General features: G+C 41.8%; 1 protein-coding gene across 3 annotated transcripts in view; it reads left to right on the top strand.

Moving 5' to 3' along the window:
* LOC110489004 (sideroflexin-5) overlaps positions 1 to 19,242 on the top strand; it is a 31,149-nt gene extending 11,907 nt beyond the window's left edge. For 2 of the 3 annotated variants that reach the window (XM_036943162.1, XM_036943163.1), the window contains 11 exons: positions 5,429 to 5,455; positions 5,596 to 5,650; positions 5,742 to 5,767; positions 6,042 to 6,095; positions 6,232 to 6,288; positions 8,576 to 8,641; positions 8,857 to 8,947; positions 17,804 to 17,919; positions 18,472 to 18,557; positions 18,730 to 18,847; positions 19,064 to 19,242. In XM_036943162.1, the coding sequence (XP_036799057.1) occupies positions 5,429 to 5,455; positions 5,596 to 5,650; positions 5,742 to 5,767; positions 6,042 to 6,095; positions 6,232 to 6,288; positions 8,576 to 8,641; positions 8,857 to 8,947; positions 17,804 to 17,919; positions 18,472 to 18,557; positions 18,730 to 18,847; positions 19,064 to 19,141 (774 nt within the window). In that variant the 3' untranslated portion in view covers positions 19,142 to 19,242. Of the gene's footprint in view, positions 1 to 5,428; positions 5,456 to 5,556; positions 5,651 to 5,741; positions 5,768 to 6,041; positions 6,096 to 6,231; positions 6,289 to 8,575; positions 8,642 to 8,856; positions 8,948 to 17,803; positions 17,920 to 18,471; positions 18,558 to 18,729; positions 18,848 to 19,063 lie in introns of all 3 variants that reach the window. The other variant, XM_036943164.1, reaches the window with a different exon arrangement.
* The last annotated feature ends 8,301 nt before the right edge of the window (positions 19,243 to 27,543 follow it).

The following is a 27,543-nucleotide window of genomic DNA, read 5'->3' as shown; positions in this document are numbered from 1 at the left end:
TCTATAAAAAATTAATTTGTCAGTGTTAGATTATTTACAGTGCCTTCAGAAAGTCTTCATACCCCTTCACTTTTTCCACATTTTGTTGTGTTACAGCCTGAATTTAAAATAGATTAAACTTATAGATTTTTGGTCACTACCCCATAATACCAAAGTGGAAATATTTTTGACATTTAAAAAAAAAAAAAAAAATTGAAAAAAATGCTGAAATGTTAAATATTCAACCCCTTTTATTTTATTTTTTACCTTTATTTAACTAGGCAATGATGGCCGAGGAACAGTGGGTTAACTGCCTTGTTCAGGGGCAGAACTACAGATTTGTACCATGTCAGCTCGGGGATTTGATCTTGCAAACTTTCGGTTACTAGTCCTACGCTCTAACCACCAGGCTACGCTGCCGCCCCATTTATGACAACCATAAATAAGTTCAGGAGTTAACATTTGAAGAACAAGTCACATAATAAGTTGCATAGACCCACTCTGAGTGCAATAATAGATGCTATAATTTACACTTTGGATGGTGTAACAATACACCCAGACACTACAAAGATACAGGTGTCCTTCCTTACTCAGTTGCCGGAGAGGAAAGAAACCACTCAGGGATTTCACCATGAGGTAAATGGTGACAGTTAGAGTTAAAACAGTTACAGAGTTTAACGGCTGTGATAGGAAAAAACTGAGGATGGATCAACAACATTTTAGGTACTACACAATACTAACCTAATTGACAGAGTTAAAAGAAGGAAGCCTTTTCAGAATACTAATATTCCAAAACATGCATCCTCTTTGCAAGAAGGCAGTAAAGTAATGCTGCAAAAAAAAATGGCAAAGCAACAGTAGCGATGCATGGGTAAAATCACAGGGGAAACTAATTCATGATAATGAAGGCGTATTACAACTTTGCGTTGTTTGCTCTATAATTAGTTAACATTCCTTGATGCCGTTTTATATATATATATATATATATATATAGGCCTAAGGCAGAGACAATAACAAGACAGTGGTAGAATAAATCCAACCACACATTTGTTTCTTTACAAAACCAGAGAGCAAAATCTGTCCGTTACATGTAACAAACAGTTACATGACTTACAGCATGGTCAAGCAAGGTAATGTTTCAGACATTTTGGGACTACTGAACAGCTATTGATTTAGAACCACAGAGAGTTACCAGAAGTCACAAAGAAAACAGGAGCTGCCTCGAACTATTCTAGCACCATTTCAACTTCAACATTTCATCCTCAGTTTGACTCTCCTGCGCCTGACTTCCCTGCCACCTATACACACGACTGACATAATCTATGTGTATTTAACCCTCTGTTTCCCCTCATGTCTTTGTCAGAGATTGCTTTATGTCAAGTGTTGTATAGGTGCGCGACGTGTCCTCGTACCCATGTTCGTTTATGTATGTACGTATTTAGTGTTTGGAGCATGTTAAGTGGACTTCTGGATGATAGCGGGGTGAACAGGCAGTGGCTCAGGTGGTTGTTGTCCTTGATGATCTTTATGGCCGTCCTGTGACATCGGGTGGTGTAGGTGTCCTGGGGGGCAGGTAGTTTGCCCCCGGTGATGCGTTGTGCAGACCTCACTACCCTTTGGAGAGCCTTACGGTTGTGGGCGGAGCAGTTGCCGTACCAGGCGGTGATACAGCCCGACAGGATGTTCTCGATTGTGCATCTGTAAAAGGTTGTGAGTGCTTTTGGTGACAAGCCAAATTTCTTCAGCCTTCTGAGGTTGAAGAGGTGCTGCTGCGCCTTCCTCACCACGCTGTCTGTGTGGGTAAACCAATTCAGTTTGTCCATGATGTGTACGACGAGGAACTTAACTTTCTACCCTGTCCACTACTGTCCCGTCGATGTGGATAGGGGGGTGCTCCCTCTGCTGTTTACTGAAGTCCACGATCATCTCCTTTGTTTTGTTGACGTTGAGTGTGAGGTTATTTTCCTGACACCACACTCCGAGGGTCCTCACCTCCTCCCTGTAGGCTGTCTCGTCGTTGTTGGTAATCAAGCCTACCACTGTAGTGTCGTCTGCAAACTTGATTATTGAGTTGGAGGCGTGCATGGCCACGCAGTCGTGGGTGAACAGGGAGTACAGGAGAGGGCTCAGAACGCACCCTTGTGGGGCCCCAGTGTTGAGGATCAGTGGGGTGGAGGTGTTGTTACCTACCCTCGCCACCTGGGGGCGGCCCGTCAGGGAGTCCAGTACCCAGTTGCACAGGGCGGGGTCGAGACCCAGGGTCTCGAGCTTGATAACCAGTTTGGAGGGTACTATGGTGTTAAATGCTGAGCTGTAATCGATGAACAGCATTCTCACATAGATATTCCTCTTCTCCAGATGTGTTAGGGCAGTGTGCAGTGTGGATGCGATTGTGTCTTCTGTGGACATATGGAAGCGGTAAGTAAATTGGAGTGGGTCTAGGGTGTCAGGTAGGGTGGAGGTGATATGGCCCTTGACTAGTCTCTCAAAGCACTTCATGATGACGGAAGTGAGTCCTAGTCGTTTAGCTCAGTTACCTTAGCGGCCGTGTCAGTGGCACTGTATTGTCCTCAAAGCGAGCAAAGAAGTTGTTTAGTCTGTCTGGGAGCAAGACATCCTGGTCCGTGACGGGGCTGGTTTTCCTTTTGTAATCCGTGATTGACTGTAGATCCTGCCACATACCTCTTGTGTCTGAGCCGTTGAATTGCGACTCTACTTTGTCTCTATACTGACGCTTAGCTTGTTGGATTGCCTTGCGGAGGGAATAGCTACACTGTTTGTATTCGGTCATGTTTCCGGTCACCTTACCCTGGTTAACAGCAGTGGGTCGCGCTTTCAGTTTTGCGTGAATGCTGCCATCAAACCACGATTTCTGGTTTGGGAATATTTTAAGAGTTGCTGTGGGGACGACATCGACATCGACATTAGCACTTGCTAATAACCTCGCTCACCAAATAAGCGTATTCGTCAATGTTGTTGTTTGACACAATGAGGAACATATCCTAGTCCACGTGATCGAAGCAATCTTGAAGCGTGGAATCAGATTGGTCGGACCAGCGTTGAACAAACCTGAGAGCGGGAGCTTCCTGTTTTAGTTTCTGTCTATAGGCTGGAACCAACAAAATTGAGTCGTGGTCAGCTTTTCCAAAAGGAGGGCGGGGGAGGGCCTTATATGCGTTGCGGAAGCTAGAATAACAAAGATCCAGGGTTTTACCAGACCTGGTAGCACAATCGATATGTTGATAGAATTTAGGGAGTCTTGTTTTCAGATTAGGCTTGTTAAAATCCCCAGCCTCAATGAATGCAGCCTCAGGATATGTGGTTTCCAGTTTACATAGAGTCTAAAGTTTGTTCAGGGCCGTTGATGTGTCTGCTTGGGTTGGGGGAATATATGCGGCTGTGATTATAATAGAAGAGAATTCTCTTGGTAGATAATGCGGTCGACATTTGATTGTGAGGAATTCTAAGTCCGGTGAACAGAAGGACTTGAGTTCCTGCATGTTGTTATGATCACACCCGTCTCGTTAATCGTAAGGCATACCCCCCCGCCCCTCTTCTTGTTTCTGTCGGCGCGATGCGTGAAGAAACCAGCTGGCTGTACCGACTCCGATAGCGTGTCTCGAATGAGCCATGTTTCCATGAAGCAAAGAACGTTACAGTCTCTGATGTCTCTCTGGAATGTTACCCTTGCTCGGATTTCATCAACCTAGCTGTCAAGAGACTGGACATTGGCGAGTAGTATGCTTGGGAGCGGTGCACGATGTGCCCGTCTCCGGAGCCTGACCAGAAGATCGCTTTATCTGCTCCTTTTACGGCGACGTTGTTTTGGTTCGCCGGCTGGGATTCGATCCATTGTCCTGGGTGGTGGGCAAAACACAGGATCCGCTTCGAGAAAGTCGTATTCCTGGTCGTAATGATGGTGAGTTGACATTGCTCTTATATCCAGTAGTGCCTCCTGACTGAATGTAATAAAACCTAAGATTACCTGGGGTACCAATGTAATAAATAACACGGGTATTCATGTATTCTACATCTAGCTACATGTGGAACTTCCATCCTCTCAGGCCAGGGTCACAATGTATGAATTTATGGTTGGATCAGAATCAGCGTCATAATCATTGTCCAGTACAGAGAAATAAGTTAAACCACAAGTCCAAATTCCTATCTCCATCCATGGTTAATTTAGAAAAGGGATGATTTTAGCTAGCTAGCCACCAGAAGACAACAACACAACGAGATGCAACAATTCCATTTTTTTTCTGTCAATAATGACTTGTGATGTAATTGGTCTGAAGTCAAATCCAAACTGACTTTCCTTGACACATTTTTTCGGTGCTGCAGGACCAATCACAGCTGAGATTACTCAGTTTAGCTCAATGCTTATTGGCTTATTTGTTTTTTGTTTTTTTTATCAAGGAAGCCCAAATGCTCGCTGGCTTCCCTTGCATACAATGCTACGGGGGCAACAATGTCATCAGATACCCTACACTTACTGAGACACAGGAATGCTGTTTCGTTTGCTCTGATGCTTTCTCCAGTAAGATACATTCAGCAGCCTCTTCTGAATTGATGGAAATGTATGGAACACAGAGAGACGAAATATACATGACTTTGTATGTTTTTTATTTTTGACTTGGAATTTCTTGGGGAAGCCTGGCTTCCCTTTGCATTCATGAATACACGCCACTCAAAGCAATGAACTTTTTGTCCTGAATTCAAAACTGATTGGCCTGGCCTTTTTCCCCAGTGGTTGGAACTGGCTGCCAAGTGAGTGGGCCTATGCCCTCCCAGGCCCACTCATGGCTGCACACCTGCCCAGTCATGTGAGATCCATAGATTAGGGCCCAATTTATTTATTTAAATTGACTGATATCCTTAAATGAACTGTAACTCTGTAAAATCTTTAAGTTTTGCATGTTGCGTTTTATATTTTTGTTCAGTATACTTCAAAATCTATGGCAAAACCTGAAAATGGTTGTCTACCAATTTGACAGAGCTTGGGCAAATGTTGCCCAATCCAGGTGTGCAAAGCTCTTAGTATCTTACTCAGAAAGACTCCCAGCTGTAATCGCTGCCAAAGGTGCTTCTACAAAGTATTTACTCAGCTGTGAGATATGAGATATTTGTGCATTTCATTTTCAATATATTAGCAACAATTTCTAAAAACATTTTGTTCACTTTGTCATTATGGGGTATTGTGTGTAGATGGATGAGATAATGTTTTATTTAATCCATTTTGAATTCAGACTAACACAACAAAATGTGGAGTAAGTCAAGGGGTATGGATACTTTCTGAAGGCACTGTACTATTCCAAAGAGGTTTTTTGTTTTCAAGCATATTGTTTATGACGCTTGCAATATGTAGTTGTAGCATACTCCTTACATTCAGCAGCCCAACATTTTCCCTCACTGCTCTGAAATGACACAGATGTTGTTTTTGACTCTCTAGCTATGGGAAGCCCAAAAGGTGAAGCAGGTAAGTTTTGGTGCACGTCTGCTTTGTATAAAGCAGTTTGACCCCATTTTGACCCCATGTATTTATTGCCATACGGTACATTCCCCCTCTCCTCTTGGCAGCATGATGATGATGTTACACTATCTCATATCTGAATGCAGGCCATCATTCATCCTGACACAGGAGAGAAGATCTTCATGCCTTTCCGAATGTCAGGTATGACTTCCGAATGAAGATTTTCTACAGTGACTTTTATTTTGTTACTTGTCATTTTTACACTGATTTATATTATTTTGTATCTATACAGGTTATGTCCCATTTGGAACACCAATTGTAAGTCATATGAAACATTACTGTATTTCATATGTATCTATGGAAAGAATATTCAACTTTGGCTATTTGTTTAATTATGCATTGTCTCTACTGACTTCTTGGGGTAGATGGAAGCTTAGCCCTGGTCCAGGGTTTTAGTGTGCTTTACTGCACTTAGTAGAGGAATGTGCGCTAACAACATGGACCAGAGCTAATGGAAGTCGTCATTCTGGATCTGATAGACACAATGTAAGAGCATAGTTGAGCTATTGTCTCCCTATCTGGTGTCATCTAGGTTGTGGGCCTTCTTCTTCCAAATCAGACTGTGGTATCTACTATTTTCTGGCAGGTAAAAAAAATGTCAAGACACCTTTTCAACAATAACCTTTTACCATATTGTTAATATCCACATTGGATATGTTCTCCTTCCCAGTTGGGTTAACTGATGTAATTGAATTTCACTGAATGTTTTTTTCTACTTTCAGTGGCTGAACCAAAGTCACAATGCCTGTGTCAACTACTCAAACCGCAATGCTACTAAGGTAGTGTATGATATTTCTAAGGTAGTGTATGATGTTTCTAAGGTAGTGTATGATGTTTCTAAGGTAGCGTAAGATGTTTCTAAGGTAGCGTAAGATGTTTCTAAGGTAGCGTAAGATGTTTCTAAGGTAGCGTAAGATGTTTCTAAGGTAGCGTAAGATGTTTCTAAGGTAGCGTAAGATGTTTCTAAGGTAGCGTATGATGTTTCTAAGGTAGCGTATGATGTTTCTAAGGTAGCGTAAGATGTTTCTAAGGTAGCGTAAGGTAGCGTAAGATGTTTCTAAGGTAGCGTAAGATGTTTCTAAGGTAGCGTAAGATGTTTCTGCTAAGGTAGCGTAAGATGTTTCTGCTAAGGTAGCGTAAGATGTTTCTGCTAAGGTAGCGTAAGATGTTTCTAAGGTAGCGTAAGATGTTTCTAAGGTAGCGTAAGATGTTTCTAAGGTAGCGTAAGATGTTTCTAAGGTAGCGTAAGATGTTTCTGCTAAGGTAGCGTAAGATGTTTCTGCTAAGGTAGCGTAAGATGTTTCTAAGGTAGCGTAAGATGTTTCTAAGGTAGCGTAAGATGTTTCTAAGGTAGCGTAAGATGTTTCTAAGGTAGCGTATGATGTTTCTAAGGTAGCGTAAGATGTTTCTAAGGTAGCGTAAGATGTTTCTAAGGTAGCGTAAGGTAGCGTAAGATGTTTCTAAGGTAGCGTAAGATGTTTCTAAGGTAGCGTAAGGTAGCGTAAGATGTTTCTAAGGTAGCGTAAGATGTTTCTAAGGTAGCGTAAGATGTTTCTGCTAAGGTAGCGTAAGATGTTTCTGCTAAGGTAGCGTAAGATGTTTCTGCTAAGGTAGCGTAAGATGTTTCTAAGGTAGCGTATGATGTTTCTAAGGTAGCGTATGATGTTTCTAAGGTAGCGTATGATGTTTCTAAGGTAGCGTAAGATGTTTCTAAGGTAGCGTAAGATGTTTCTAAGGTAGCGTAAGATGTTTCTAAGGTAGCGTAAGATGTTTCTAAGGTAGCGTAAGATGTTTCTAAGGTAGCGTAAGATGTTTCTAAGGTAGCGTAAGGTAGCGTAAGATGTTTCTAAGGTAGCGTAAGGTAGCGTAAGATGTTTCTAAGGTAGCGTAAGATGTTTCTAAGGTAGCGTAAGATGTTTCTAAGGTAGCGTAAGATGTTTCTAAGGTAGCGTAAGATGTTTCTAAGGTAGCGTAAGATGTTTCTGCTAAGGTAGCGTAGGATGTTGCTGCTAAGGTAGCGTAGGATGTTGCTGCTAAGGTAGCGTAGGATGTTGCTGCTAAGGTAGCGTAGGATGTTGCTGCTAAGGTAGCGTAGGATGTTGCTGCTAAGGTAGCGTAGGATGTTGCTGCTAAGGTAGCGTAGGATGTTGCTGCTAAGGTAGCGTAGGATGTTGCTGCTAAGGTAGCGTAGGATGTTGCTGCTAAGGTAGCGTAGGATGTTGCTACTAAGGTAGCGTAAGATGTTTCTGCTAAGGTAGCGTAGGATGTTGCTGCTAAGGTAGCGTAGGATGTTGCTGCTAAGGTAGCGTAGGATGTTGCTGCTAAGGTAGCGTAGGATGTTGCTGCTAAGGTAGCGTAGGATGTTGCTGCTAAGGTAGCGTATGAGAGGATAATGGATTTTGTTTACGGCTTGATTCCCAGAAAAACTTATTAAATTACAGTTCTGTGTAAGTGTTTTTGGTCCACAGACTGTGCTGCTCAATAGCAACTAGCACTGCACCTCCTCCATCTGGTACTGTAGATTTCCTTCAGTATGTGGTTATCACTAAAACGTCACAATACGTTTGATTTGGCTGCTGGGGGGCAAGGAGAACCCCAGCTCAGCCATAACCATTGACAAGTACGTTCCGTTTTCAAGGGATTGTTAAATAAATGTTAACTATTTTGTTGTATTATCGTCACCTCTTGAAAAGCATAGTCAGAACTATAAATTTCAGATTATTCAATGCAAAACAATTGCGCACTTTTAGTTATATAGCAATTAACTTCTCCCCAGCAGGCAAATCGAACTCTCTGCACCTTATTGTGATGTTGTATTAATAATTACCTATTTAACCATGGGTCATGTTTATTAGGCCCAAACAGAATCAAATTGACTGAAACAGGGAGGGATTACCTGGACTTGCAATAAGAAATGTTTTGCTAAGGTTTTCCCTAAAAAAAGAAGTGTTTTGCACATATGACTGATGTCGAAGTTTTGGTATTCAAGGTAATGATTTTAGCCAGCGTTAGACTTATGTGAGAGGCTGTGAAATACTAAGTCATTCATGTTGTTGTTTATATTAGCCTACACCAACATCCACGTTTCTTCAAGGTTACTTCGGAGCTGTGACCAGTGCTGTCTCCCTTGCGGTCAGTTGTTGATTATTATACATTTATGGTAATTAATATTCAGTCTCAGAGCAGGGATTCTGTCCTGCCTTTTTGTGTTATATGTAATAACATAGGTGCTACAACTTAAATGGGTTTAAGTTTCAAAGTTTATTTGCCACATGCATAGGATACGACAGGTGTAAAACAGTACACATTTAGTTGTGGGTTTATCCTAAAGTTTGTGCTGTGTTTAGGTGGGACTGAATGTACTGATTCAGAGAGCCAACAGGTTGAGTCCAGCAACCCAAATAATCATACAGAGACTCATCCCTTTCCCAGCTGTGGGTATGTATTCATAAATAATGATTTATTAAGTGATTATCATGACAGTATTAATGTGAAAATCTAGACTTGATTAAAACACCCGTTTACCACAATGTAATATGAGCTACAGGTGCAACTAAATACTGCCATTACGTTTGGGTTCATTCTCTGTCCTCTCCTGTATGTAGGTCTTCCCCTTTTGCATCCCTCACATGGATACATCACCTTTTGACGAGCTGCAAATAAACTGGTGTCAGAGGAGACAGAGTTTTACAGGCTTATAAAATGTCCTTGCTGATGTTTGGCTGCTGACTTCTATTCAAAAGGGATTGACAGAAGGGTTTAAAAAAAATATTGTCCAGGGATGGTCATGTTATTGATGACATTTCTATATTTCTCAGTGTTTTAGAATTAGTTGCTTATTAGGCTACATATCGATGTGTGCCCTCATCTCTGATTCTCCGCTGGGCTTGCAATATCAAGTGTCTATAAAATATTTAGTGCGGTCTCAATCAAATGATTCATAGGCTATAGACTATAAACTGCGAAGTGCATGCTCAGAGCAAAGTTATAATTCTAAGATAGCTGCTGGGATGGTGTAAAGACAACTAGGCCGCATTACACATTGCAATGAATATTCCAACCCTGAGCCCTGGCCTGCTCTGCTCTTGCTGATCAAAAACTGTTTTTTGTGCTGCCTAACCAATGGCTGTGCTGTGTAGGAGCGTCAAAAGCTTCTGAAACTAATATGTGATTAGACCGACAGAGCACACTTTTTTTATTTTTATCTTGCGTCGTGGACTAGCCTATGTTCAGTTTGAGAAGGAGAGCGTGAAGATGAGGAGGACCAGAGGTCAACATTGATAGATTTGATTAAAAATAATGTTAAATACATCATGGGCAATAATCAGAGTTATGACCTCAAAATAAGCCAGATTCAGAACAAGCCTCACTACCTATGGAAATATATTCTCAGTATTACCCAAGAACAAGGAGGTCTTGAGGTTTTCGATTTCAATACTCTAAATAATACATATTTATTTTATATTTATTTTTAAAAACTTTTTTTTTGCCCCTTTTGCTCCCCAATTTCGTGGTATCCAATTGGTAGTTTGTCTTGTCCTATCGCTGCAACTACCGTACGGACTCGGGAGAGGCGAAGGTCGAGAGCCATGAGTCTTCCAAAACATGACCCTGCCAAGCTGCACTGCTTCTTGACACACTGTTTGTTTAACCCGGAAGCCAGCCGCACCATACACCGTACAACTGGCGACCATGTCAGTGTGCATGCGCCTGGCCCGCCACAGGAGTCGCTAGAGCGCGATGGGACAAAGACATCTCGGCCGGACAAAGCTGGGCCAATTGTGCATCGCCTCATTGGTCTCCCAGTCACGGCCGGCTGCAACACAGCCCAGGATCGAACCTGGATCTGTAGTGACACCGCAAGTACTGCAGTGCCTTAGACAGCTGCGCCCCCCAGGACAGTATTTGGAATGTCTTCCCTATGTATTTATTTGACTGGTGGTGGTTTAGAATTTCTGCTTCCGTGTAATTTTGATGTTTATAAAATCCCAATAAAATTGGCCAAATTTCATAAGCAGGCACTTTTAGCTTGGATGTTAGCGTATAAACATAATTGTCCTCCACACAGATACTTTCTATGGAACAACAAAGATATACAGTGCCTTGCGAAAGTATTCGGCCCCCTTGAACTTTGCGACCTTTTGCCACATTTCAGGCTTCAAACATAAAGATATAAAACTGTATTTTTTTGTGAAGAATCAACAAGTGGGACACAATCATGAAGTGGAACGACATTTATTGGATATTTAAAACTTTTTTAACAAATCAAAAACTGAAAAATTGGGCGTGCAAAATTATTCAGCCCCTTTACTTTCAGTGCAGCAAACTCTCTCCAGAAGTTCAGTGAGGATCTCTGAATGATCCAATGTTGACCTAAATGACTAATGATGATAAATACAATCCACCTGTGTGTAATCAAGTCTCCGTATAAATGCACCTGCACTGTGATAGTCTCAGAGGTCCGTTAAAAGCGCAGAGAGCATCATGAAGAACAAGGAACACACCAGGCAGGTCCGAGATACTGTTGTGAAGAAGTTTAAAGCCGGATTTAGATACAAAAAGATTTCCCAAGCTTTAAACATCCCAAGGAGCACTGTGCAAGCGATAATATTGAAATGGAAGGAGTATCAGACCACTGCAAATCTACCAAGACCTGAACGTCCCTCTAAACTTTCAGCTCATACAAGGAGAAGACTGATCAGAGATGCAGCCAAGAGGCCCATGATCACTCTGGATGAACTGCAGAGATCTACAGCTGAGGTGGGAGACTGTCCATAGGACAACAATCAGTCGTATATTGCACAAATCTGGCCTTTATGGAAGAGTGGCAAGAAGAAAGCCATTTCTTAAAGATATCCATAAAAAGTGTTGTTTAAAGTTTGCCACAAGCCACCTGGGAGACACACCAAACATGTGGAAGAAGGTGCTCTGGTCAGATGAAACCAAAATTGAACTTTTTGGCAACAATGCAAAACGTTATGTTTGGCGTAAAAGCAACACAGAACACACCATACCCACTGTCAAACATGGTGGTGGCAGCATCATGGTTTGGGCCTGCTTTTCTTAAGCAGGGACAGGGAAGATGGTTAAAATTGATGGGAAGATGGATGGAGCCAAATACAGGACCATTCTGTAAGAAAACTTGATGGAGTCTGCAAAAGACCTGAGACTGGGACGGAGATTTGTCTTCCAACAAGACAATGATCCAAAACATAAAGCAAAATCTACAATGGAATGATTCAAAAATAAACATATCCAGGTGTTCGAATGGCCAAGTCAAAGTCCAGACCTGAATCCAATCGAGAATCTGTGGAAAGAACTGAAAACTGCTGTTCACAAATGCTCTCCATCCAATCTCACTGAGCTCGAGCTGTTTTGGAAGGAGGAATGGGAAAAAATGTCACTCTCGATGTGCAAAACTGATAGAGACATACCCCAAGCGACTTACAGCTGTAATCGCAGCAAAAGGTGGCGCTACAAAGTATTCACTTAAAGGGGCTGAATAATTTTGCACGCCCAATTTTTCAGTTTTTGATTTGTTAAAAAAGTTTGAAATATCCAATAAATGTTGTTCCACTTCATGATTGTGTCCCACTTGTTGTTGATTCTTCACAAAAAAATACAGTTTTATATCTTTATGTTTGAAGCCTGAAATGTGGCAAAAGGTTGCAAAGTTCAAGGGGGCCGAATACTTTCGCAAGGCACTGTATGTGGTATCTTCAGGCGTTTGGAAATTGCTCCCAAGGATGAACCAGACTTGAGGTCTACATTTTTTTTTCTGAGGTCTTGGTTGATTTCTTTTGATTTTCCCATGATGTCAAGCAAAGAGGCACTGAGTTTGAAGCGAGTCCTTGAATACATCCACAGGTACACCTCCAATTGACTCAAATGATGTCAAATAGCCTATCAGACTCTTCTAAAGCCATAACATAATTTTCTGGATTTTTCCAAGCTGTTTGAAGGCACAGTCAACTTAGTGTATGTAAACTACTGACCCACTGGAATTGTGATACAGTGAAATAATCTGTCTGTAAACAATTGTTGGAAAAATGTATTGTGTCATTTACAAAGTAGATGTCCTAACCGACTTGCCAAAACTATAGTTTGTTAACAAGACATTTGTGGAGTGGTTGAAAAACAAGTTTTAATGACTCCAACCTAAGTGTATGTAAACTTCCGACTTCAACTGTATATATTTAAATATATTCTAGTAACTTACATTGTGGTTCTGAACCTTGAAGCAGCAGCCATAGCACAATAAATCGGCAAATTCGAGTAGGCATAATTCATTTCAACAGTCCTCATTTTAATTACACTTTACTACCAACAAGATGGCTTTGTGTTAGAGCCTATTTATTCCTATTTAAGAAATAAGAGGTAGGCCTATCTGTTTGAATGACGAAATTAGGCTATAGGCTGCTATATCCTCCACCCACCATGCACTCTTTAAATAGCCTACCTTCATATCAGTGAAGGGCTGTTAAGTTCAAACCAAGACTCGAATTGATGGGGTATGAGAGGGTATGCCATAGGCCTACCTTTTTATTAAAGAAAATGGTGAAAATCACAGACCCCTTGTTAGCTTAAATTTTGAAGAAAATAAATGGATATATAGCAGAGCTTTGGTCCGTGTAGCTTTCTGCTAGAAAGACCGTGACTCCAATGCATATGGGGGATATCATTGTTTCGTTTGTTTGACATTTAGAGGCTGAGCTACAACCTTCTATAGCCGAGGAGACAAAAAATGTACTTTGCTTGGGAAGTAATCTAATTCTGTCACTATCGATTTAATTAAGCTATTCACTTTCTGTACAATAGAAGATGTTTAAACCCAGACAGCTTTTAGAGAAACACTTGTGACCTTCTCCCGTTGGGTTAAGCCACAGAAGAAGAGTAGCCAGCAGATAAAGCTTACATTATTCTGCGTCATTAGGTCTACTCTGCCTAGGGTGGAAAGGTAGGCCTAGCTTTTGAAAGATTCCTCATGACGTCTCAGATTTAATTATTTGCAAACGGACAGTTTTGTTGCAAACAAGGCACACTGATTTGGGCTCCCGAGTGGCACAATGGTCTAAGGCACTGCATCTCAGTGCAAGAGGCGTCACTATAGTACCTGGTTCGATTCCAGGCCGTATCACATCCGGGTTTGGCCGGAGTAGGCCGTCATTGTAAATATGTTGTTCTTAACTGACTTGCCTAGTTCAATTTAGCCTGTAATTTCAGTAATTTGTGTGGGGAAAAAAACATTCTGATGTGTAAAATGACGTGGAATAGCATTAAATGTTTATAAAAGGCACTTTTCTTGGACCTGCAAATACGATGATATAGTAAAAGCATTGCATTAATCTAAAGGAGATCTTTCCACCCCTACTCTTGTGCATGGTGGTCTGCGGACCAACAACCTTCTGGCCCTCAGCCCTCTGCTCTATCAAAATGTCTGTGTTGCCATGTAATGCTTACTGGATGAAGAACAGTTTTGTAACCTGCACATCTAAGGCTCTGGTCTATCCAAGATGTGAGGGGAAAACGTATACATGTTTTCTGCTATCCACTTTGTTTTTGCTGAAGGGAGGACCATCCATTTTCATTTAAGAGAAGCCCGATTTTCTCCATGTAACCCTTTTATTATAAATAACGTTCACTCAAATCAAATGTAATTTGTCACATACACATGGTTAGCAGATGTTAATGCGGGTGTAGCGAAATGATTGTGCTTCTAGTTCCGACAATGCAGTAATAACCAACGAGTAATCTAACCTAAAAATTTCACAACAGCTACCTTATACACACAAGTGTAAAGGGATGAAGAATATGTACATAAAGATATATGAATGAGTGATGATACAGAACGGCATAGGCAAGATGCAGTAGATGGTATAGAGTACAGTATATACATATGAGATGAGTAATGTAGGGTATGTAAACATTATGTTAAGTGGCATTGTTTAAAGTGGCTACTGATAAAAAAAATTTACATGTATGGCAGCAGCCACTCAATGTTTGTGGTGGCTGTTTAACGGTCTGATGGCCTGAGATAGAAACTGTTTTTCAGTCTCTCGGTCCCTGCTTTGATGCACCTGTACTGACCTTGCCTTCTGGATGATAGTGGGGTGAACAGGCAGTGGCTCAGGTGGTTGTTGTCCTTGATGATCTTTATGGCCTTCCTGTGACATCGGGTGGTGTAGGTGTCCATGTCCTGCAGACCTCACTACCCTCTTTAGAGCCTTACGGTTGTGGGCGGAGCAGTTGCCGTACCAGGCGGTGGGTGATACAGCCTGACAGGATGCTCTTGATTGTGCATCTGCAAAGGTTTGTGAGTGCTTTTGGGGACAAGCCAAATTTCTTCAGCCTCCTGAGGTTGAATAGGAGCTGCTGCGCCTTCTTCATCATGCTGTCTGTGTGGGTGGACCAATTCAGTTTGTCTGTGATGTGTATGACAAGGTACTTAACCTTCTACCCTGTCCACTACTGTCCCGTCGATGTGGATAGGGGTGTGCTCTCTCTGCTGTGTCCTGAAGTCCACGATCATCTCCTTTGTTTTGTTGATGTTGAGTGTGAGGTTATTTTCCTGACACCACACTCCAAGGGCCCTCACCTCCTCCCTGTAGGCCGTCTCGTCGTTGTTGGTAATCAAGCCTACCACTGTAGTGTTGTCTGCAAACATGATGATTGAGTTGGAGGCGTGCATGGCCACGCAGTCGTGGGTGAACAGGGAGTACAGGAGAGGGCTCAGAACGCACCCTTGTGGGGCCCCAGTGTTGAGGATCAGCGGGGTGGAGATGGTGTTACCTACCCTCACCACCTGGAGGTGGCCCGTCAGGAAGTCCAGTACCCAGTTGCACAGGGCGGTGTCGAGACCCAGGGTCTCGAGCTTGATGACTAGTTTGGAGGGTACTATGGTGTTAAATGCTGAGCTGTAGTCGATGAACAGCATTCTCACATAGGTATTCCTCTTGTCCAGATGGGTTAGGGCAGTGTGGTTGTGATTGCGTCGTCTGTGAACCTATTGGGGCGGTAAGCAAATTGGAGTGGGCCTAGGGTGTCAGGTAGGGTGGAGGTGATATGGTCCTTGACTAGTCTCTCAAAGCAGTTCATGATGACGGGAGAGAGTGCTACGGTGCGGTAGTCGTATAGCTCAGTTACCTTAGCTTTCTTGGGAACAGGAACAATCCTCTTGAAGCATGTGGGAACAGCAGACTGGGATAATGATTGATTGAATATGTCCGTAAACACACCATCCAGCTGGTCTGCGCATGCTCAGAGGTCTCGGCTGGGGATGCCGTCTGGGCCTGCAGCCTTGCGAGGGCTAACACGTTTAAATGTTTTACTCACGGAGACTCCGCAGGATTTGGTAGCGGGCCGTGTCAGTGGCACTGTATTGTCCTCAAAGCGAGCAAAGAAGTTGTTTAGTCTGTCTGGGAGCAAGACATCCTGGTCCACGACGGGGCTGGTTTTCTTCTTGTAATCCGTGATTGACTGTAGACCCTGCCACATACCTCTTGTGTCTGAGCCGTTGAATTGCGACTCTACTTTGTCTCTATACTGACGCTTAGCTTGTTTGATTGCCTTGCGGAGGGAATAGCTACACTGTTTGTATTCGGTCATGTTTCCGGTCACCTTGCCCTGGTTAAAAGCAGTGGTTCACGCTTTCAGTTTTGCGCGAATGCTGCCATCAATCCACGATTTCTGGTTTGGGAATGTTTTAATAGTTGCTGTGGGGACGACATCGCCGATGCACTTGCTAATAACCTCGCTCACCGAATCAGCGTATTCGCCAATGTTGTTTGACGCAATGCGGAACATATCCCAGTCCACGTGATCGAAGCAATCTTGAAGCAATCTTGAAGCGTGGAATCAGATTGGTCGGACCAGCGTTGAACAAACCTGAGAGCGGGAGCTTCCTGTTTTAGTTTCTGTCTATAGGCTGGAAGCAACAAAATTGAGTTGTTGTCAGCTTTTCCGAAAGGAGGGCGGGGGAGGGCCTTAAATGCATCGCGGAAGCTAGAATAACAATGATCCAGGGTTTTACCAGCCCTGGTAGCAAAATCGATATGCTGATAGAATTTAGGGAGTCTTGTTTTCAGATTAGCCTTGTTAAAATCTCCAGCTACAATGAATGCAGCCTCAGGATATGTGGTTTCCACATTGTTCAGGGCCGTCTGTGTCTGCTTGTGGGGGGGAATATATGCGGCTGTGATTATAAACGAAGAGAATTCTCTTGGTAGATAATGCGGTCGACATTTGATTGTGAGGAATTCTAAGTCAGGTGAACAGAAGGACTTGAGTTCCTGTTTTGTTGTTATGATCACACCACGTCTCGTTAATCGTAAGGCATACCCCCCCGCCCCTCTTCTTACCAGAAAGATGCTTGTTTCTGTCGGCGCGGCGCGTGAAGAAACCAGCTGGCTGTACCGACTCCGATAGCGTGTCTCGAGTGAGCCATGTTTCCGTGATGCAAAGAACATTAGTCTCAGATGTCTCTCTGGAAAGCTACCCGTGCTCGGATTTTATCAGCCTTGTTGTCAAGAGACTGGACATTGGCGAGTAGTATGCTCGGGAGCGGTGCACGATGTGCCCGTCTCCGGAGCCTGACCAGAAGACTGCTTCGTCTGCCCCTTTTACGGCGTCATTGTATTGGTTCGCCGGCTGGGATCCAATCTATTGTCCCGGGTGGTGGGCAAAACACAGGATCCGCCTCGGGAATGTTGTATTCCTGGTCGTGATGATGGTGAGTTAACGTTGCTCTTATATCCAGTAGTTCCTCCCGACTGTATATAATAAAACCTAAGATTACCTGGGGTACGAATGTAATAAATAACACGTCAAAAAACAAAATCCTGCATAGTTTCCTAGGAACGTCAAGCGAGGCGGCCATCACTGTCGGCACCGGAAGTTCACTCTAAGCTTTGTGTGGTTAGCATTGTGTAGCTAATAGCTATCCTCCTACTACCTCTATCACTGTTCAATTTTGACAAGGTTATAGTGTAAGCTCTCCCTAGTTGTACATGTGTAACCTATGTCCTTACTGAGGGCTGGTCTATAGAAATCACTTGCTGAAGTGGAATCCTCCAAACAAATTAATGTGAAATGTATGCGTTGGCCATGTTGGAATACTCTTAAAATGCATCTACACTTCCTTCCATTTTTAAAGTAGTCTAGTTGTTGGATTAGTGATTACTTCAAGTATGGGAGGGAGGAAAGACACATTTTTACCGTTTTTAAACAGGTAGGTCTCAATGTCAGCTGAATGTTATGCAGCGGCACTTTCACAACCAGTCTTCTCCACTTCCTCAGCCAGTGCCAACATTTGCAATGTGGGCCTCATGAGGCACAATGAGCTGTCGGAGGGCATCGACGTGCTGGACGGAAATGGGAACGTGGTGGGCTCCTCAAAGATTGCTGCCAAACATGTGAGTGGCTGGCCATCAGAACTCACACTAGCCTGTATAAAAACACTGTTTCCTTCCTGGCCATGAAATGTATGATATCATTCCACAAAAACTGACTGGCTAGCTAGCTATCAAACATACTGTGCAGATATATCAAATGCAATATTTTTACAAATTTGAGGGGTCTTTAGACTGAAAGATACCCTGACCAAGATGGCCGTCCTGTTATCACGTTGTCGATATGTCTATGACCATTCTAGTGTTTTATTTGATGTGTTCCTGACAAAATATGTTGTCTGTAAACTGTTAATATTGTGTATTCAATGCGACATTTGTATTTTTGTGTGGAGAATCCGTTTCTGAATAGTCTGTCCACTACTGAAGTCGGTATGATTCATCATATGAGGTTGAATAAACAACAGGTTTATTTGATGATTTATTGTTAGTCTAACATATTTATGCCTTTTTCCACATATGCCATATCCTTCTAATCTCATGGAAGTGGGAATTTAATCCAACACATTGCAATATTTTGAATTGAATCATGTGCAGAATATTTTTTCTACCCCCCAGGCAATTATGGAAACTGCCTTTACCAGAGTGGTCCTCCCGATGCCAATCTTTGTCCTTCCTCCCATCATCATGTCCTACCTAGAAAAGTATGTCATGCAGATCAACAGACTGCACAGATCAACAGTCTGTGGCATACATTTTTTTTGTCTTGTTGACAATTACTATTGGAATCATGTGTAAGAAATATTGTATTAGTGTTGAGATTGTACTCCATACAAATGGCAATATCAAAATGTGTGCTACCTTCATGTCTGTTAGACTTCCATTCCTGCAGATGAATCGGAGGCTGTTGCTGCCCATCCACAGCCTGGTGTGTCTGGCTACCTTCAGCCTCTCGCTGCCCCTGGCCATCAGCCTATTCCCACAGATGTCTCAGGTACTACTGCTGCTGCTATCCCTGGAGGCTGCCTGGACAGCTGGGGAGGAATTCACCTCACACACACTTCACTTGTCATTTCCTTCTTCACTTGTAATTAAGAACGAACTACAAAGGTTTTGGGTTTGGAGGTACTGTGAAGGGCTATTAGGTGTTGCAGAGGACTGGTAGGCGTATTGTGTACTTACTTCTCTTTCTCTGGTTCAATTTCAATAGATTGAGGTGTCTCAGCTTGAGCCTGAAATTGCCATGGCAACCAATAGCAAGGTGGTGACCTACAACAAGGGATTGTGAGGACCGTCCCGGGAACAGTGATTCAAATGAGCCTCCTTTTTGATTGGCTGTCACTGACACTCCAGTTTCCCCACTAATGGATTGGCGGAAGGGAAGCTTATCCTAGATCTGTACCTAGGGGAAGCTTCACCCAAGAGCTCTTTCTCCCATAGCCTAATATGGTAACAGGTCCAGGCACTTTCTGCTGCATTAATATAGTGTAACATATATTATCATGTGCTGTCTTAACCAATGGTTTTATATAACATATACAAAAATGTGTTTTATTGTCATTTACACCAGAGAGGTGCAGTGAATTGTGTTGTTTTACAGGGTCAGCCTTACCAGTCCAGCACCCCTGGAGCATATTAGGGTTAAGTGCCTTGCTCAAGGGCACGTCTGCAGATTTTTTTACCTTTCGGTTACTGGTCCAACACTCTAACCGCTAGGCTATATGCCACCTATGAGGCCAATCAGTAATGATTGAGGAAGTTAAGGAAATAGACTAATAATATATTATGATGGAACTTTATAATGTTATGCCTATACCAGCAATTTTACAATTGGTGGTGATGATCAACCCATTTGTCTTTAACTTTAATATGAAATGTGTTTTTATTGTTCACCCAAACTGCTGTAGTTGTTTGAATGTTTGGGGGAGGGCATACAGTTGAAGTCGGAAGTTTACATACACTTTAGCCAAGTACATTTAAACTCAGTTTTTCATAATTCCTGACATTTAATCCTAGTAAAAATTCCCTGTTTTAGGTCAGTTAAGATCAACACGTTATTTTAAGAATGTGAAATGTCAGAATAATAGGAGATAATTATTTATTTCAGCTTTTATTTATTTCATTTCCCAGTGGGTCAGAAGTTTACATACTCAATTAGTATTTGGTAGCATTGCCTTTAAATTGTTTAACTTGGGTCAAACATTTCGGGTAGCCTTCCACAAGCTTCCCACAATAAGTTGGGTGAATTTTGGCCCATTCCTCCTGTCAGAGCTGGTGTATCTGAGTCAGGTTTGTAGGCCTCCTTGCTTACACATGCTTTTTCAGTTCTGCCCACAAATTTTCTATGGGATTGAGGTCAGGGCTTTGTGATGGCCACTCCAATAGCTTGACTTTGTTGTCCTTAAGCCATTTTGTCACAACTTTAGAAGTATGCTTGGGGTCATTGTCCATTTGGAAGACCCATTTGCGACCAAGCTTTAACTTCCTGACTGATGTCATGAGATGTTGCTTCAATATATCCACATAAATTTCCTACCTCATGATGCCATCTATTTTGTGAAGTGCACCAGTCCCTCGTGCAGCAAAGCACCCCACAACATGATGCTGCCACCCCTGTGCTTCACGGTTGGGATGGTGTTCTTCGGCTTGCAAGCCTCCCCCTTTGTCCTCCAAACATAACGATGGTCATTATGGCCAAACAGTTCTATTTTTGTTTCATCAGACCAGAGGACATTTCTCCAAAAAGTACAATCTTTGTCCCCATGTGCAGTTGCAAACCGTAGTCTGGCTTTTTTATGGCGGTTTTGGAGCAGTGGATTCTTCCTTGCTGAGCGGACTTTCAGGTTATGTCGATTTATAGGACTCGTTTTACTCTGGATATAGATATTTTTGTACGTGCTTCCTCCAGCATCTTCACAATATCCTTTGCTGTTGTTCTGGGATTGATTTGAACTTTTCGCACAAAGTACGTTCATCTCTAGGAGACAGAACATGTCTCCTTCCTGAGTGGTAGGAGGGCTGTGTGGTCCCATGGTGTTTATACTTGCGTTCTATTGTTTGTACAGATGAACGTGTTACCTTCAGGCGTTTGGAAATTGCTCCCAAGGATGAACCAGACTTGAGGTCTACAATTTATTTTCTGAGGTCTTGGCTGATTTCTTTTGATTTTCCCATGATGTCAAGCAAAGAGGCACTGAGTTTGAAGGTAGGCCTTGAAATGCGTCCACAGGTACATCTCCAATTGACTCACATGATGTCAATTAGCTTATCAGAAGCTTCTAAAGCCATGACATCATTTTCTGGAATTTTCCAAGCTGTTTAAAGGCACAGTCAACTTAGTATATGTTAACTTCTGACCCACTGGAACAGTGAATTATAAGTGAAATAATCTGTCTGTAAACAATTGTTGGTCCTGCACAAAGTAGATGTCCTAACTGACTTGCCAAAACTATAGTTTGTTAACAAGAAATTTGTGAAGTGGTTGAAAAACGAGTTTTAATGACTCCAACCTAAGTGTATGTAATCTTCCAACTTGTATTGTACTGACATCAAACATTTTTAGGATTTTTCGGAATTATTTTGTATTTTTTAAATCAAGAGATTTACAAGCATATCAATCAGTGTTGAGTGATAGATCCTGATTGGCTGTGCATGTCTTATGATGCCCCAAATAATGTTAAAAATTAGGCTAGGCTACGTTACACAGTAGGCTACGTTAGACTAGGCTACACTACACAGTAGTCTACGCTACACAGTGGGCTAGGCTACACAGTAGGCTACTTGATTCTGATAGAAATATTAACAAAAAGGACCCTGTTCAGAATCAGCCTGTAGCCTCTACACCCTGCACTAGCCTCTACACCCTGTCCTAGCCTCTACACCCTGTCCAACAATCTACTGTTGAATCCCAGTTCTCCTCCCTAAGTGTACACCAGCATGGATTTAAAAGCACTGGAATACTGTAAGCGTTGGCTGGAGGACGTTTCTGCCACTGATGGATAATGTGCAAGTGCACGCTTCGGGAGAAGGGTGGAGAATTGGGATGCAGCTTAGGTCTGTTTCTTGACAAGTGCCATTCTAGGACATTATAGAGGAAAGTCTGTTTGTGGACCATGGTTGCTAAAATGTTAGTTTTTTAAAATATTCTACGTTTTATATTTTTATACATTCCCCTTTAAATGATCATAGTATGAGAAATGGAACAATACAGTATTGACTGATCGAATAAGTTAAATAACTGGTAAATAACTTATTTTTGCACAGTAAAATCTTTGTGTGTATATATAATAACATTATTACCAGAATATATTGTACTAACCAATGTGTGTTATCCACATCCTCTTGTACATACAGTGCATTCGGGTAGTATTCAGACCCCTTCACTTTTTCCACATTTTGTAATGTTTCAGTCTTATTCTAAAATTGATTCAATTTCTTTTTCACCTCATCAATCTACTCACAATACCCCCATAATGACAAGGCAAAAAATTGTTTTTTAGAAATTTTGCAAGTATATTACAAATAAAAACCTTAAATATTACATTTACGGAAGTATTTTCAACCCTTTACTCAGTACATTGTTGAAGCACCTTTGGCAGCGATTACAGCCGTGAGTATTCTTGGGTATGACGCTACAAGCTTGGCACACCTGTATTTGGGGAGTTTCTCCCATTTTTCTCTGCAGATCCTCAAGCTCTGTCAGGTTGGCTGGTGAGTGTCGCTGCACAGCTATTTTCAGGTCTCTCCAGAGATGTTCAAACGGGTTCAAGTCCGGGCTCTGTATGGGCCACTCGATGACATTCAGAGACTTGTCCCGAAGCCACTCATGTGTTGTCTTGGCTGTATGCTTAGGGTCATTGTACAGTTGGAAGGTGAACATTTTGCCCCTGTCTGAGGTCCTGAGCGCTCTGGATCTGGATTTCATCAAGGATCTCTCTGTACTTTGCTACGTTCATCTTTCCCTCAATCCTGACTAGTCTCCCAGTCCCTGCCGCTGAAAGACATCCCCACAGCATGATGCTGCCACCACCATGCTTCACCATAGGGATGGTGCCAGGTTTCCTCCAGATGTGACGCTTGACATTCAGGCCAAAGAGTTCAATCTTGGTTTCATCAGACCAGAGAATCTTGTTTCTCAATCTTGTTTCTCATGGTATGAGAGTCTTTAGGTGCCTTTTGGCAAATTGCAAGCGGGCTGTCATGTGCCTTTTACAGAGCAGTGGCTTCCACCACTCTACCATAAAGTCCTGATTGGTGGAGTACTGCAATGTCCTCCCATCTCCACAGAAGAACTCTGGAGCTCTGTCAGAGTGACCATCAGGTTTTTGGTCTCCTCCCTGACCAAGGCCCTTTTCCTCCGATGGCTCAGCTGCCCGGGGGCCAGCTCTAGGAAGACTCTTGGTGGTTCAAACTGCTTCCATTTAAGAATGATGGAGGCCACTATGTTCTTGGGGACATTCAATGCTGCAGACATTTTGTGGTACCCTTCCCCAGATCAGTGCCTTGACACAATCCTGTCTCGGAGCTCTATGGACAATTCCTTCGACCTAATGGTTTGGTTTTTGCTCTGACTTGCACTGTCAACTGTGGGACCTTATATACGCAAGTGTGTGCCTTGTCCAATCAATTGAATTTACAACAGTTGGACTCCAATCAAGTAGAAACATCTCAAGGATGATCAATGGAAACAGGATGCACCTGAGATCAATTGAGTCTCATAGCAAAGGATCTGAATTCTTATGTAAATTAGATATTTCTGTTTTTTTAAATTATATTTGCTAAAAAAATCTAAAAAACAGTTTTTGCTTTGACATTATGGGGTATTGTGTGTGTGTGTGTGTAGATTGAGGATTTTTTTTGTTTGTTTAATTCCATTCATAATTAGGCTGTAACAAAATGTGGAATGTGTCTGAATGCGCTGTATTTAAAGCTGGAATTCTTAGTTGCAACATCCATTTTTGGACTTAGAAATTAATTGTATGTATGTATGTATGTATGTATGTATGTATGTATGTATGTATATATATATATATATATATATATATATATATATATATATATATATATATATATATATATATATATATACTCATTAATTATTTTAAAATATAACCTAGAAATGCACAATGAGCTTAGTTCAACAGTCGTACCCCATCACATCCCAATAAGCGCGTTTTACTCCAATGTTTGTAAACAATGTAAATGTAAACTAACACTATCGCCTCGAAACAAGGTTAAACCTATACTGAACAAAAATATGAAAGCAAGATGCAACAATTTCAAAGATTTTACAGAGGCACAGTTCATATTAGGAAATCAGTCAATTTAAATAAATAAATTGTGCCCTGATCTATGGATTTCACATGACTGGTAATACAGATATGCATCGGTTGGTCACAGATACCTTAAAAAAATGTACTGGTGTGGATCAGAAAACCAGTCAGTATCTGGTGTGACCACCATTTGCCTCATCCAGCGCAACACATCTCTTTCACATAGAGTTGACCAAGCTGTTGATTGTGGCCAGTGGAATGTTGTCTCACTCCTCTTCGATAGCTGTGCTTAGTTGCTGGATATTGAAGGTAACTGGAACACACTATTGAACATGTCAATCCAGGGCATCCCAAACATGCTCAATGGGTAACATGTCTGGTGAGTGTGCAGGCCATGGAAGAACTGGGAAATGTTCCGTTTCCAGAAATTGTGTACAGATTCTTGTGACATGGGGCCGTGCATTATCATGCTGAAACATGAGGTGATGTCAGTGGATGAATTGCACAACAATGGGCCTCAGGATCTTCTCACGGTATCTATGTACATTCAAGTTGCCATTGATAAAATGCAATTGTGTTTGTTGTCGTTAGCTCATGCCTGCCCAAACCATAACCCCCAGTGCCATTATGGGGCACCCCGTTCACCATGTTGACATCCACAAACCACTCGCCCACATGATGCCTTACACATGGTCTGCGGTTGTGAGGCCAGTTTGACGTACTGGCAAATTCTCTTAAACAACATTAGAGGTGGCTTATGGTAGAGAAATTAACATTACATTCTCGGGTAACAACTCTGGTGGACATTCCTGAAGTCAGCATGCCAACGGCAATCAGTGGCTTTGTGTTGTGTGGCAAACTGCACATTTTAGTGTCCTTTTGTCCCCAGCACAAGGTGCACCTGTGTAATAATCATGCTGTTTAAATAGCTTCTTCACATGCCAAACCTGTCAGGTGGATAGATTATATTGGAAAAGGAGAAATGCTCACTAACAAGTATATAAAAAAATGTGTGCACAAAATTTGAGAGAAATACGCTTTTTGTGCGTATGGAAAGTGTCTGATCTTTTATTTCAGCTCATTAAACATGGGACCAACACTTTACATGTTGCGTTTATATTCTTGTTCAGTGTATAATGTTGATATCATGTATGGTAAGTCCTTGCATCAATACAGTGCCTTGCGAAAGTATTCGGCCCCCTTGAACTTTGCGACCTTTTGCCACATTTCAGGCTTCAAACATAAAGATATAAAACTGTATTTTTTTGTGAAGAATCAACAACAAGTGGGACACAATCATGAAGTGGAACGACATTTATTGGATATTTCTAACTTTTTTAACAAATCAAAAACTGAAAAATTGGGCGTGCAAAATTATTCAGCCCCCTTAAGTTAATACTTTGTAGCGCCACCTTTTGCTGCGATTACAGCTGTAAGTCGCTTGGGGTATGTCTCTATCAGTTTTGCACATCGAGAGACTGAAAATTTTTCCCATTCCTCCTTGCAAAACAGTTCGAGCTCGGTGAGGTTGGATGGAGAGCATTTGTGAACAGCAGTTTTCAGTTCATTCCACAGATTCTCGATTGGATTCAAGTCTGGACTTTGACTTGGCCATTCTAACACCTGGATATGTTTATTTTTGAACCATTCCATTGTAGATTTTGCTTTATGTTTTGGATCATTGTCTTGTTGGAAGACAAATCTCTGTCCCAGTCTCAGGTCTTTTGCAGACTCCATCAGGTTTTCTTCCAGAATGGTCCTGTATTTGGCTCCATCCATCTTCCCATCAATTTTAACCATCTTCCCTGTCCCTGCTGAAGAAAAGCAGGCCCAAACCATGATGCTGCCACCACCATGTTTGACAGTGGGGATGGTGTGTTCAGCTGTGTTGCTTTTACGCCAAACATAATGTTTTGCATTGTTGCCAAAAAGTTCAATTTTGGTTTCATCTGACCAGAGCACCTTCTTCCACATGTTTGGTGTGTCTCCCAGGTGGCTTGTGGCAAACTTTAAACGACACTTTTTATGATTATCTTTAAGAAATGGCTTTCTTCTTGCCACTCTTCCATAAAGGCCAGATTTGTGCAATATACGACTGATTGATGTCCTATGGACAGAGTCTCCCACCTCAGCTGTAGATCTCTGCAGTTCATCCAGAGTGATCATGGGCCTCTTGGCTGCATCTCTGATCAGTCTTCTCCTTGTATGAGCTGAAAGTTTAGCGGGACGGCCAGGTCTTGGTAGATTTGCAGTGGTCTGATACTCCTTCCATTTCAAAATTATCGCTTGCACAGTGCTCCTTGGGATGTTTAAAGCTTGGGAAATATTTTTGTATCCAAATCCGGCTTTAAACTTCTTCACAACAGTATCTCGGACCTGCCTGGTGTGTTCCTTGTTCTTCATGATGCTCTCTGCGCTTTTAACGGACCTCTGAGACTATCACAGTGCAGGTGCATTTATACGGAGACTTGATTACACACAGGTGGATTGTATTTATCATCATTAGTCATTTAGGTCAACATTGGATCATTCAGAGATCCTCACTGAACTTCTGGAGAGAGTTTGCTGCACTGAAAGTAAAGGGGCTGAATAATTTTGCACGCCCAATTTTTCAGTTTTTGATTTGTTAAAAAAGTTTGAAATATCCAATAAATGTTGTTCCACTTCATGATTGTGTCCCACTTGTTGATTCTTCACAAAAAAATACAGTTTTATATCTTTATGTTTGAAGCCTGAAATGTGTCAAAAGGTCACAAAGTTCAAGGGGGCCGAATACTTTCGCAAGGCACTGTAGCTCTATGAATTTGAGAGTGGTTACATTTCTCCAGGCCCACCCCTCAGCTTTTTACAGAAACGGGTGACCGCTTGCACGTTATTGTTTCAAGTAAGGACTCTAGCTTCAATGGATGTTCTGCTACTCAAAATGTACTAAATGTTATCTATGATTCAATGGTATATCAAAATGTTTAATAATAATGTTTGATAAAATATATAACATTTTTATTTGTCTCCAGTCATATGTGTGTAACAGACAATGTGAGCCATCTCCCGGAGTGTGACAACGGAGGGTACGCTTCCAGCGTCTTGAAATCATTAATCAGGCACTGTGTGTACATTTTCAAACATTATTGGAAGTTTGGTCTTCATGATATAATTCATTGCATCTAATGGAAGATGAAATCATGTAGTATAATTTTACAAGGCACTCACTGTAGCGTATTACTGAAAATAAAATAAAAGTACTATATCAACTGCTTTTGCACACACTTTATATAGACTATTTTCTATTTTATTATTGACTGTATGTTTGTTTATTCTATGTGTTGAACTGCTTTTGCTTTATCTTGACCAGGTCGCAGTTGTAAATGAGAACTTGTTCTCAACTGGCCTACCTGGTTAAATAAAGGTGAAATAAATA

Source organism: Oncorhynchus mykiss, chromosome 14 (genome assembly GCF_013265735.2).
Source record: "Oncorhynchus mykiss isolate Arlee chromosome 14, USDA_OmykA_1.1, whole genome shotgun sequence".
NCBI lineage: Eukaryota > Metazoa > Chordata > Actinopteri > Salmoniformes > Salmonidae > Oncorhynchus > Oncorhynchus mykiss.
The sequence above is the reverse complement of the archived record's forward strand: the minus strand, read 5'-3'. Positions and strand labels throughout refer to the sequence as shown.